General features: G+C 40.9%; 1 protein-coding gene across 1 annotated transcript in view; it reads right to left on the bottom strand.

The window, feature by feature from the left end:
* Positions 1–262: 262 nt before the first annotated feature.
* Positions 263–13,232, bottom strand: part of RBBP6 (RB binding protein 6, ubiquitin ligase) — a 71,069-nt gene continuing 58,099 nt past the window's right edge. Inside the window, exons 9-19 of the mRNA XM_009648082.2 lie at positions 12,842–12,981; positions 11,834–12,006; positions 10,971–11,074; positions 10,174–10,523; positions 9,060–9,156; positions 8,901–8,979; positions 8,748–8,805; positions 7,238–7,600; positions 6,779–6,880; positions 3,590–5,338; positions 263–2,467 (exon numbers count right to left, since the gene is read on the bottom strand). Coding sequence (XP_009646377.2) covers positions 898–2,467; positions 3,590–5,338; positions 6,779–6,880; positions 7,238–7,600; positions 8,748–8,805; positions 8,901–8,979; positions 9,060–9,156; positions 10,174–10,523; positions 10,971–11,074; positions 11,834–12,006; positions 12,842–12,981 — 4,785 coding nt within the window. The 3' untranslated portion in view covers positions 263–897. The remainder of the gene's footprint in view (positions 2,468–3,589; positions 5,339–6,778; positions 6,881–7,237; positions 7,601–8,747; positions 8,806–8,900; positions 8,980–9,059; positions 9,157–10,173; positions 10,524–10,970; positions 11,075–11,833; positions 12,007–12,841; positions 12,982–13,232) is intronic.

Here is a 13,232-nt window from a genome sequence, read left to right as displayed (position 1 = left end):
AGAGCAGAGGGGGAGGATAACCTCCCTCGCCCTGCTGGCCATGCTCCTCTTGATGCGCCCCAGGATGCCGTTGGCTTTCTCGGCTACAAGGGCACCCCGCTGGCTCATGGTCAGCTTGTCGTCCACCAGGACCCCCAGGTCGCTCTCGGCAGAGCTGCTTTCCGGCAGGTCAGCCCCCAGCCTGTACTGGTGCTGGGGTTACACCTCCCCAGGGGCAGCACCTGACACTTCCCCATGTTGAACAAGCTACCTTTTAGGATACAAAACCAAGCCCCCTTGGCACGTGAAAAAAGCGCTCCTCTGGGCACTACCTCCCCACATCGCATCAGTTCACAACGTTTAAGCTCTTTCCAAAATCAAACCCGTCACGACATTATTTTTCGTACCCATTAGCCACCAGCAAGGTTTTTTCCGTCACTGATCTCTTCCCTGCGGGCGTTCAGCTACCACTAGAGATCTCATCACGTTGGAGAGTTTACTGAAAACTTTTTATTGTAATCAAAAAGTGACATAACAGGGCTGTAATGTATTCTGCAAATCATTCTGCTGATATTTTATAACTGATACCAGCTTCTTCTGCCAGGCAATTAAAAAAAAAAATTCAAATGTGAAAATTTTCACAGTACAGTAAACTCCACCCAAACTAATTAACGGTGGTTAAAAATAAGATGCCCCAGCAAAACCTTTCATGTTACATGGTCACAACTCACAATTCTGTACAAAATGTTCACTTTTATAAAGCTCTGATGTAAAAATCAAATAATCAAGCAGCAATATTTTAAGTGCAGCACAGGGTCTTTCATGTCATTATTTACAACGCTTGAATTCGTTTACATTTTAACAAAATTTAATACAGATGACTTAGGAATTAAGTCATTTTTTTTATTATCTGCCGTTCTATGTGGTGACAGATTTCACTTTTTGGTCATCTTTCTCTTTATCTTTGCTCTTCTTCGATTTTTTCTTCTTGTGTTTGTGTTTTTGGCTCTTTTCCAATTCCGTTTCATTGCCAACGTGTTTCTTATGCTTCTTGTGTTTCTTATGCTTCTTGTGCTTCTTCTTCTCTTTCTTCTTTTTCTTTTTCTTGCTGTCTTGGCTCTCTCCCGAGCTGGCGCTGCTGCTGTGGCTTCGAGTCTGACTCTCGGAAGGGCTCTGACTGCGGCTGCGGCTAACACTGGGACTGCTCTGACTCTGACTCCGGCTTGCTTCAGGCTGGTCAGCTGCAGCAGGTGCTGCCGTTTCCTCTTTCGCCTTATCGACAGCCTTTTCTTTCGGCTCCTTGGGATTTTTTCCTGCAGCTTCCTCCTCTTTTGCAGATACATTACTCTCGCTGTCACTTTCATTGTAGTCTGGTACAAACGCAGCCTCATCAGTCTCTCGAGTTAGATCAGACGAGAGCCGCGAGGAGCTGCTTACCTGAGGCTTAGGCTTGACGACACTTTTATCGTTTTGCCCAGTCACATTCTCCTTCTCATTTTTTACATCTGGCGATTCTTGTTTCACAGGTGGTTTATTAGCACCTGGCTCTTTCTCTTTATTGCTCTTTACTTCTGGGACATGCTTCTCTTTCTCTTTTGCCGCATTTTTATCTGGAGGTTTGTGTTCCTCCAATGTACGCTTGGAATCGTGAGCAGCTTTGTGCTCAGACTGCTTCCGCTCACGCGGAGGACTGTAGCTGCTCCTTTTGGCATCCCCAGCGCCCTTTTTGGATGGCTCTGCTCGCTCGTCTCTCGGCTTACTTTTCTGTACTGATGTAGATTCTCTGTTTCGAGAAGGGGAGTCTTTTCTCCTTGCTAATTCACTCTTTTCATCTCTGCGCTTGGAACTAGAATGATCTCTGCTGCCATCGTGGTCAGATTTTTTGTCTCGGTTCGGAGTAAAGTCCTTAGCAGTGGATCCACGGCCAGCATCATGTTTCTCTGAAGATCTGCTCTCTTTGGAAGATTGAGAAATATTTTTTCCATTTCCTTGCTCAGTTGCACGTTCCGAGTGGTCTTTTTCTGGCTGAGCGCTGCTCTTCCTCTTCTCAGAAGTATCCTTGTCTGACAAAGAATGATCCCGGTCTTTGGTTTTTCCCTTTTCATTTGTCGTTGAACTTTTTGAACTTTTTGCATCGTGCTGGGAGCTTTCATAACTTGGCTCTTTTGTAGTTTTCTGTGTTTTCTCCAAAGGCTCTGTCTCTTTTTCGTTGTGTTTTAGGGGGTTGGGTGGCTTAGCACTCACATTTTTTATAACACTAGCAGGTTTTCCTATGCTTGCAGGCACCTGGGTAGATTTAATGTCTTCCTCTTCAGACTCAAAGTCATCTTTATCCCACTTTGACTGAGGGACCTGGATCATAATGATGACATCTTCAGCAGGGGCTGTTATATCATTATTATACTCCTCCATGGTCTTAATGACAGTTCGTTTTGTATCTGGCTTTTCTTCAGTCTTTCTAACGGGGCTTCCTCCAGTAGAACTAGTGCTAAGAGGAAGAAAGCGTACATTAGCGACAGGGGAGATACACGCACCGCCATCTTTTGTAACATTTTATAAAATGGCTTTTGTTTCAACTCTCTATCTTCAGCATTTTTTCAAAAGACATTCAGTTAAGGGAAAAGACAAGAGAAAGGGCGAGTCCGCTAGCTAAGATTATGAGCAATCTATTAATTTAGTATCTTCCTACTATATATTTAATTAACAAAGACACGAGATTATCAGATTGGGGACTGTCTGATCTGGTAATTCCTTCATGTCCTATTTTTACCAATGGTAGATAAATTAGATACACATGCTTGTTTCAACATGTAAGCAAGTGATTACGGAGAGGTATACACAACCAAACTTTTATCCTCAGGTCCCAGTGCTGCTCTTCAGAAAAACGTACTTCAAAAAAACTTTTTAGAATACCAAGACAGTATTTTAAGTCTCCAGCAACACCTTAAATATTTTAAGTTTGCTTTGTCCTGCTTTAGATGCTGAAATGTAAGTAATAACGGCTCCACACTAGATCACTCTCCCTACACACCATGTCACACAATGGAATACAGAAGAGAGAACTCCAAGTTAAGTGCCAAAAAAAGCTGGCACCGAGCTGGAAGCAGCGTAGCTGTGTCAACATGGCACTGTGCTCCAAGCTAAAATCAGTACAACACATTAGCAACCAAGCTGCTATTTCTGCAAGGTATAATTTCACATTGTACTGACAAAAGTACATCATTACAGTACCTTGCAATTTTTAAAATGCAAAATATTGCATGGTATAGACATGTCTGTTATCCCTGCTTTTAGCGGTAAGCTGGATTTGAAGGAAGACAGAGAGAGGACTCCTCAAAGAGTCAACATGTCATGAATAAAAAGGGGGGAAAAAGCCCCAGAAGTAAGAGTGACACACATCACCAATGAATTAACCTTATTAGCTTTCCTGCTTGTTTTCTTTAAAAAAGTTTGATTTTGAGCCATGTATAGTTTAACAGGGAAGATCACAGATTCTTCCCTCAATTAGCACAGATTTAACTGTTCATTTAATTAGCCACCATAAAGAATTTTACATTTTTTTTGGGTGGGGAGGAGGAAAGAAGGAACAGGAAAAGACACGAAGAGGTACCTGGTGTAATCTACAAGAGTTGAACTAGATCCGTCAGCTGCTGTCACTTTCCTTCTCACTTTTCCCTTCGCTTTTTCTTGTTTAACTTTACTGCTGCTTGGCTCAGGTTTCTCAACAGGTTCTTTTGCAGGTGGCACATTTTCTCCACTCACAATCTTTTTGCCAGTTTCTCGGTTAAGCTTAATCTTTTTTGCAGGGTTGTTAAGAAAAGCAGATTTATCCTTTTCTGGAGTTCGTTCTCCTTTTTCACCATCAGGCTCAGTCTTCCCCTTCGGTGATGTTTTCGATTCAGCAGTTTCTGGTTTAGAGGCTTTTATAGAAGTGGCTTCATGTTCTTTATCAACCTTTTCATCTGCTTTTCTTTTTCTTTTTTCAGGTTTTGCATCAGAAAGTTTGCTTTTTTCAGTAGGTTTTTTCGACTTGTCCTCTTTGTTGGAGGGCTTCTCCGACTTGGCGTCTTTCGGATGGTCTTTCTTTGCCTTTTCCTCCTTGGCTGGTCTGGCTTCTGGGTGATCTTTTGTCACTTTTGGGTGAACTTTCCGGGGGGTACCAAGAGCCTTCTCATCCTTCTGAGAGGAAGATGTTTTAACACTGTCTGTCTTTGGCAACTCCTCCTTCACTTTTTTCACAGGAGGTTCTGTTCGAGGAGATTTTTCACGATCGGTGTCCACCTTCTCTTGAGAAGCTTTAGCTGGTTTTATTGTATTGTCTTTCTTAGGAGGAACAGCCGCTTCTACTTTCCGCTTTGTCTTGTCGGTTTTTGCTTTTGGCTTATCCTTCTCTTTCTTCTCCTTTTCAGACACCGGTTTGAAAGCAATGGAATCTGCTTCCATGGGCTCATCTCTCACAGGGGTGGCGTCATCTCTGCTCGGGAGCATGAACAGAGAGTCGGTTTTAACATCTTCTGCTGTAACTGGCTCTCTTGGCTTTCTCGCACCTTCTAACAACTCAGTATTGGGAAATCCTTCATTCTCATCCCCTTTTCTTCTCTTCCGGTGTTTTTTATGTTTATTTCCTTTGCCATCTCCCAGTGGATTTTCCACCTCCTTCTCTTTTGATTTTGTAGGATCCTTAATACCATGGCTCTCTCTTCCAGAAGGTTTTTCAGGGTAATTTCCAGCCAAATTACGATTTCTGTGGCTCTGCCCACCAGGATAATCCTCTCTACGCCCCCGAGCATATGGTGAATTCTCTCGTCTGGTCCCAGGTGGACCAAACCTATCAGGAGAAAAGTTCTCTCTGTTTACTGGAGGTCGAGGTTGAGCGCCAACAGTATAGCCCTTGTAAAACTTTTCATACCATTCTCTGTAGTTTCTTTCCCATTCTCTGTATCTTTCCTTTTCGAATGTATCTCTGAAATCAACGGATCTGCCATAGTAAGCTTTCATATCATATGGTGGAACTTCTCTGTATCTGTTAAAATACTCCCTTTCTCCTTCCCCTTGAGGTATAGTCCGTTTAGTGGGAGACTGCCCTCTAAATACTGGAGACCTTGACCGTGAATGGTATCTTCTGTATGGGGGTGACCTTGACCTTGATCGGTGATACCCATGTGACCTCGACCTAGAACGGTAATTACGACTCTTCCCTTTGCCTCTTCTTGGATACGGCGGTGATCGTGAGTAGGAACGAGAATGGGAACGACTAAATGATCGAGAGTAGGAGCGAGAGCGGGAAGAACCTGATCTTGACTTGGAGTATGTATATGAACTTCTAGAGTAAGATGAAGCACTATAGGGAGACTTGGACCTTAAAAAAAACACAACACAAAAAAAAAATAAATGAAGTTAATTCAAAACAGCACTCTCCCCGATTTTTTTCCTCCCAAATTTGGTTTGGTTTTTTTTTTTTCCTCTCCATATGCTTATGTCAAAGCTTCTTTCAGCTGCTGACATAATACTACTGCAAATCAAAGAGCTTGATAACACGTAAAAGTTTCTGCTTACAAGACAGAACAGCTGCTGCTTTGTTAGTGTAAAAACATACAGGAAGGGTAAGTCTATTCCACTCGCTTCTATCACATGAACTACCACAGCTACTGATTGATTTACAGTGGTGTATACTGGCCTCTACTGGTACATGAACACACACATTCTTCACTACTCAGCAACTACATGCAGTGCAAATCATTTTTGTTGCAGTAAGATGCAAAAAGAGCAAGTCTGAATGGCTACAGTGCAGTATCAAACATCAAGAAAACACGATTTAGCCTGAAGACAGTAAAGCTTGATTTTAAAATGCCAGCCTAGTCTAATTAACTTCACTACTTATTTGGCAATTTGTACGGGATGCAAAACACTCATATTGCAATCTTACATACAGTACTACTTAATCAACACTTCTAGCCAGCTGTCCTAGCCAATTCTGCGCATACCTCTAGCTCTAACCACGGCTAGTGACCGCATTTCAAGAAAAATCGTATCTAGAAGCTTCTAAACTCAGCCTCTAGCAATACGACTCCGTGCCGTTACTCTAGGAAAGATACTGACAGCATTACTAATTGAGAGCTATTCAGATTCCTCTCCTAGTGATTTTTTGGGATAGAAAGCATCAGCTACCCTGAGTTTTTTTCTTCACAAGTTTTTTCTTCTATTATTTTTGAAAGAACCAGTTCACATTATTCCACATATGCTCATTAGCGTCATTCCTCCTCTCAGTCCTTCACCAATTTAAGATTTCCTTACAAACAAGTCCGATCTTTTAATTCCTAAGAAAAATTTAACGATGTCAACAAAATACTAGTGAAAGCCACCGGTTTGCAGTCCAGGTTAAAATCTCTCCGTGTATCCACATGAGACAAACAGAAGAGGAAATGAAGGCAATTTCTCTCACACATCTCCTCCGAAGTGCTTTGAGGTAATGGTTACAATCAGAATAGGGAGACACAGAAAACCCAGCAACTACACCTATTCCGTTTCTAGCCTCTCACGGCTGTCAGGAGGTGAGGGATGTCATGGCAGAGAAGCTTTAGGAAAAGAGACGCCTGTTCCTGAACAACTGCTGCCAAATTATAGCTATCAGTCCACGGTAATCTCTGCCACGTTTGCGCTAGTAACCTACACATGAAACTCCTATCACTACTAATCCCTTGAATCATCCAATCCATCTAACGATAGAGAGGTGGAGTGGAACTCCTCCTGGTTCCTCTAGACAATCTGCTTCTCCATTACGGACATGTAAAGCAGTTACCTGGAAAACGAACGCCTACGCTCCTTTTGAATCTTTTTATATTCCATCAATTCCTTAGCAAAATCATTTGTAAACTCATCAAGTTTGGACTTTTTCTTTTCCCTGTTAAAATAAGTTTGACCTTTATTACAATTATAGTTTGACCTTTATTACAAAAAGACATCAAGAAACAAAACATGGCCAATATGAGAAAATGTATACTGCATGCAAATGCAAAAGGTGAACATCCTATTTAAGCAAAAACAGTTTAGAATTCCTACAAGTTTTAGGGAAAGTTTTAGAATTACATTTGTCTTGTTTTAGTTTTGCATGTTTACCATCTGCAACGAAAAAGTATATTGGAAAAAGCACTATGTCATTTTTGCTTATGTCAGACGCACTTTAGTGTAACTGCGGTCCGATATGCTACCGAAATACAAAAATGAAAAACAAGGCAACTTCATTGAGCCAAATACTTACTCTTCTTTAAGTCGCCGCTGCTCTCTGTAAAACTCCTCCCTAGATAAAGGAGGTGCTTGTGTCGTTGGGATGGTGTTTGAATGAGGCGTTGGTACTGCTGCTGGTACCCAAGCTGATGACATGTTTGCAGGAGCTGGGGGATATCCTGGAGGGGGGACAGTATACCCAGCAGATGGAGGCTGACCAGGTGGAAACTGAGGAGGAAACTGTGGTGGTGGTACCCCCGGTGGCAGAGGAAGTGCATGGGGTGGTGGAGGATACAAGGGAGGTGGAGGCACAGGCACAAAGACTGGTGTCGATGCTGGTAGTGTTGGGGCCTGAGTCCTTTGGGTGCGGTCACCGTGCGGGCGTCCTCGATTTGAACTTGTAAAGAAATCCAAAAATACGTGTTAGTGTTTGTTACACCCTGCCCAGATTTTAAAGAGGAAAGCAAATGAAGCGGGAGCATGGCGGCAAGCACTTCTTGTTCTCAACTTAAGCATTTTTCTCCCTACTTTCTGTTCATTTGAGACTACACTCATTTCCGGATCCTCATCCTTGCCTTCCACATCCACACCCTCAGCAGTTCTCTCAGTCTTCTCTCCTTATACTCAGCTTTTTGACTGTGGATGGGGGCTGCCCATGCCTAAAAGAGCCCCCCATCTCCCACACGCCAAGCACCCACCGCGCCTCTGCCACTCCTTGATACACTTCACACTTCTGACCTCTCACGTAGTGCACAGATATTAAGTAATCTTCTCTCTGAACTTTTAAACTTCTCCCATGTATACTTCCTACGCTGTTGCCTCATGATTTGGCCTGTTCTTGGCCCTAAATTGTTATTTTCTTGCTTACTGAATTTGAGATTTTAGTTAATCTGTGGGATGGATCCTGGCTTTTGTTGACTTATCTTTAAGTTTTTATAAACACAATGCACCCTTACAATCTATCTGTAACAAATATATAACAAAAGGAAGGACTAACTTGACGCTGCAATAACAGATAAAAGGGACTCCCCTCTCCAACTGAGAGAAAGCAGCTTGGCTGTTTGAGATGACTAAATTGAGGAAATTCAAAATTGTCATAAAATAACAGCGTTGATTTTTCCAATAATTTGGTCAATCAGTATCAACTAAGTTGTTAAAGAAAGAATGTTGGAGGCTGATTTCTATTGGGAAATCAATTTCTTCAGCCTTATTCAGCCAGTAATCAAAAGGGTGGCTTTTCCATCTGATCTTTTAATTATATTTAATTTTTAAATGTAATTATGGTTTCCTCAAAAAGTGTTCATTTTTCAGAGTCATCTTTTCAATTATGTACTGGAGTTTTATTTTAAATAATGTACTGCAAGCACAGATGCCCTTTGTTAAAGCTAATTCAAATTAAGCCATTTACAAATTAATTACCACTTGTATTCTCCACAACTATCTGTGCATACTTATTTCATTATAAATCAGCTGTTGTATAAATTATGTGTTACAGCCTAATAGGTTACAAGTAGTAATATATTGGATTTCCGTAGAATACTTACAGTTCCCAGCTTGATCTGCCACCTGCTGAGCGAATTGTACTGGCTCTCATTGGATGACCTTTGGGAGTGGAGAGAGGGAAAAAGAAAAAAAATCCCATTCAGTTTGTCTGGAGATAATTTTTTAGAAGAAATTCTGAAGTTATAGTTACTTACCAGTTGTGGGTATTGATTGTCCTTGAGGGCCCAGAAGACTTGGCAATGCTGGTTGTCTTAGTACAGGAACCTGATAGCCCTTGTGAATAAACACAACCGGTTAGAAAATAAGCTCTACTAAACTACAAAAATCATTGCGTACATTGAAATAAAATTTACCTTCTCTTCCAACAAACTGCTGATTGACAGAGAAGAAGATTTAGAAAGTTCAGCGGCAGTCACCAGCGCAGCAGGGGGAATAACAGTATCAGCATCACTATAAAAGAACCCCAATTTTTCATTATTCAAACATTGTTTTCAAGTGCTACTTGAAATACCAAGTCCAAGGTGAGAAAAGGCTGACTACTGTAAATGGAAAAAAAAACCCAACACTAAAATCAGGCTTCACCACATTTACAAATGTGAAGTTGGCAGATTCCAAATGAAGCACTAATGAGAAGTCTATTCGGACTAGGGGCATTTTAAGAGGAATCTCACTGGAAAAGTATTTTATTAAGCTAGCTGCATGTGAAAGGATTAAAGTACATATAACCCTAACACTCAGTTTTGGAAGATGCAAGAACTGAAATTCTATCAGGAAATGGTTATGTGCTAGTTCAGAGGCTGCTTTAGAGGTTCTTTTGCATTGGGAGCCTTTGTATTCAATGGTACAGCTGAGCCTGACAGCCTGCTGGACAGAGCGGCTGTTTGCATTCAAGGCATAAAGTTGTAAGGGTATAAACCCTAACAACAGTACAGATTCTTCATGTATTTTCACCTGGCTTCACTGGGTTGCAAACTTAAGACTTTCATGTTTGTAAATACTTCAAATTTACAGTGTTTCAATGTTTATTATGCATCACTAACTACACTGTGTATTACTGAGGAGGACTCTGACTTATATTGATGATAGAAACACTGTAGAAAAAAGTAATGTGAAAACACCAAGCCAAGTTCAGCTACAATCGTGCTTTTACACTTTTCATGCAAATATGATTTCCTCAGTACCAAAGAGCATGGTGGAAAAAAGTTCCTCTTTCAGGGTAAACCTGTACCGAATGACTGATAAGGGAGCCAAACAAGAAATACTTCTGAGAAAATTCTTGCATGAGGCACACTTCCAACTTATCAAAATGTCCTCATTCAAAGTGAAAACAAACCCCAGAACTTCCACAGTTATCTGAACTGTCACTAATGACATATAAATCGCTAGCTGCGATGCTCAAAAAGAAGAATCTAACTTAAGCATTTTGGTCTCCTACATTCATTCATGTTGATCTACAGATTTACTCACCGAAAAGGCCCATCTGGCTTTTCACCACGGAGAGACAGGGACACTGCTGGAGGGAGATCAGAGACAACAACAGAAGATGGATTTACTGGCAGGCCAGCTGGCAACGGACCAGGGCCCAGCGATGACAACGCAGCAGAACGAGAAGCCAGAGAAGCTAATGGTATCATTAGTGGATCCTGCTGTCTGGAAATCGCTGGCCGGAGTAGAGGCTGCAGGTTGCGTGTTATTGTTTGTCTCATTAGGGGTGGTGGAGGTGGTGGTGGCGGTGGTGGCTGCTGCTGCTGTTGCTGCTGAATCTGCTTACGCAGCCTTTTTGTGTAGCCGGTTTCATTTTTGAAGTTGTTCACAGCCTAGAGGCAGAAAAACATTTACAAAAAGGTAATATGAAACTTCAGTAGATATATGAACAAAAGCCTCCACAGAGTAAAATTACTTGTGTATTCCTGTGAATGCTACTCATCCTAAAATACATCAACACACAGATACACGAACACATGACATGCAATACAGATACTCTGAGTTACCAGTCATTAATATCAGTGTTTAAAGTACTTCAGTGTTAACACATAATTTGAAAGCGAGGCAATCACATTAAACAAAAGCATGAGCTGCGTTTGCCAGATTGTCTCTAAAGAGTTGTAAGCTTCTGTAACAATAGATAATGTATTTGAAAAGTAAATTTAGCCTTATTCAATTTAGCCTTGCTTAAGGAGATGTAAATTAACATTTTCTTCCCTTTCAGCTTTTTACAAATAGACTTTTCTTACAAACAGTTTACGTAAAAGTCATCACGTTACCTGGCGTAGGAACTTGTTGGCGATTAAAGCATCAGGAGAAACATCCGTTTGGTGACACGTTGGGCACGTGTGTTCCTCAGATTCCAGTAACGCCGTTCTAATACCTATGAATAATCAGGAACATCAAAACAGTTTTTAGCCAAACCAAGGAAATTTTGGGGGTTCTAATCAATTATAAAACCATGTATATGATTAATGGGTCAATAGAGTCTTGAATTGAGAGCATGAAGCTATAAATGTTCAATAGCGTAAAAAATTTCTAGTATGCAGCAAATAACTATACAGTTTTGGTATTTCACTATTGTAATGTTTGAAGATGTAGAGCAGGCTGTGTCTTGATGTTTCAACTAGTCTTTTGTCCATTATCTAGTACAATGAGAAGTCAACAACCTCCAGGTTAAGGAATAAAACACATTCCAAAAAAACATTAGCAGGTTTGAGTTCTGAAAGTTTTAACCAACTCTCCTGTGGAGAAGAACGTGGATTAAACGCCTCACGTGACATTTGCTGCAGACCACAGTAAGTCACTGGAGTTGGATATGTGATTTTGCATGAGAGAAAGGGTTGTGTACAAACTAAATGCATTCGACATCCAATACTGTAATCACCTGCACAACTGTGCACTTTTCTCATACTCCTCCTTCCGCATGTACAGAGGATTTAACTAGATACATAAGAAGGGAGAAAAAAGCTTTCTGCCTTTTTTTTTTTTTCCCCTTTACTCAGGAAGAGTCCTTTCCTACTCTGGATATACTTCAGTAGTAAATAGAGCTGGTAACAAAGTAATTTCATTATCTCTTATTTCTGCTTTGAGAAGACCAGATGAGATGTTTTGAGTTAATGAACATGGGAGTAACACTTACATTCATCACAATAACTGTTTCCACAGCAGGGAATAACAACCGCATCTGTCATTATATCTTTACAAATGAGACATAACAACTCATCTGGAATGGGATCATCTTCTTCTGAGGAGGAGGACGGCTCCTCTGGTAAAAAGGGAGGCTTTTCCTTCTTTCCTATAGCATAAGCTTCTCTGGAGGGAGGGTGGGGAAAGAAAAAGAAAAGTTAAAGATGGGTAAAGGGGAACTTCAGATTTTATCAAAGGAGAAAGAGGTGGAATTCTTCTCACTCCACATTAGCCTTCTACAACACAGGCATTTAGTTTAAACTACTTTTCCATAGCTACAACACCAGAAAATGGAGATGGAGGGAACGACTTTCCTTCTGCAGAACTCTCCCATTCATTGGATCAACTACGAAATTAGTTCGGACTAGAAATCAGATGAAATGAATCCCATTTCTCCTTGGCCAGAGGGTAAGCGTAGATTGCAGGCCCAGGATAAAGCTAGCCTCCAACTAATTACATTTCATAAATAGAAGTTTATGTTACAGCTTCTACAAAAGGAGATCCACGACGCAAAACCAGAAGTGCTACCAAGTGCATTTTAAAACAGCCACAGTAGTACTTTCTTAGTTTACAGCAACAGGAAAACTTCAGTCTGTTTCACACAAGAGATTTGATAAAAGTCAGAGGGGGAGGAAAACTCAGCCCAACAGCTGTTTGTTAAATTTTGTAAGAAGCTTTTGAAACATAAAACAGAAGTGAAACAAGATTCAGTAGTGTTTATAGTTTGAAATGTTTTGCAGAAATACAGATTCTTAGCATGCCACAAGCTTAATCAACTTCCAGGGGCATGAACAGTAGTACCACCCTTTTTTAATATTAGAAAGTATCACAGATTTTAAGGTTAAGACACAATGACAGAGCTTCCTCCCCCAACTTGGCCAACTTGGTTGCATGGCCACTCTGGCATTTATGCATGTTTTCTCTTCATTTTTTTGGTCAGCCCAATTAATTCCACACTTACGCATCAATAGTTGGTATTGCGTATTTTCCAGTGTTTGTCAGCATTGCACCCTTGGTATTGGGATCCTTCACCTCCATCATGAAACTCCTTGGAATCCCTGTGCTCTTTTTAATTCTGGGAACAGACTCAAAATTTTTGTCCTGTTAAGAAAAGAAATTCAGACATATCTCATCTCAAGACCTGCACTTAAAATGAGATTTCAATGATTATTTTAAGCAAAAAAGCCTTTAATCCTCTCCTTTTGCCTAGCGTAAGGGTTGCTCAACTGAAATACTTATTTCCCTAAATTAATATAGCCAGGATGTTCCAAAGGCTTGAGCTGTGTTTTTGAACTCATTGGACATTCTTTGGCTTAAAACTTCAGGTTCCTTCAGGGTGAAATATCCCTTAG

The sequence above is a fragment of the Egretta garzetta genome, unplaced genomic scaffold (assembly GCF_000687185.1).
Source record: "Egretta garzetta isolate BGI_Z169 unplaced genomic scaffold, ASM68718v1 scaffold71, whole genome shotgun sequence".
In the NCBI taxonomy this organism is placed as follows: Eukaryota; Metazoa; Chordata; class Aves; order Pelecaniformes; family Ardeidae; genus Egretta; species Egretta garzetta.
This window is presented reverse-complemented; position numbering and strand designations above follow the sequence as displayed.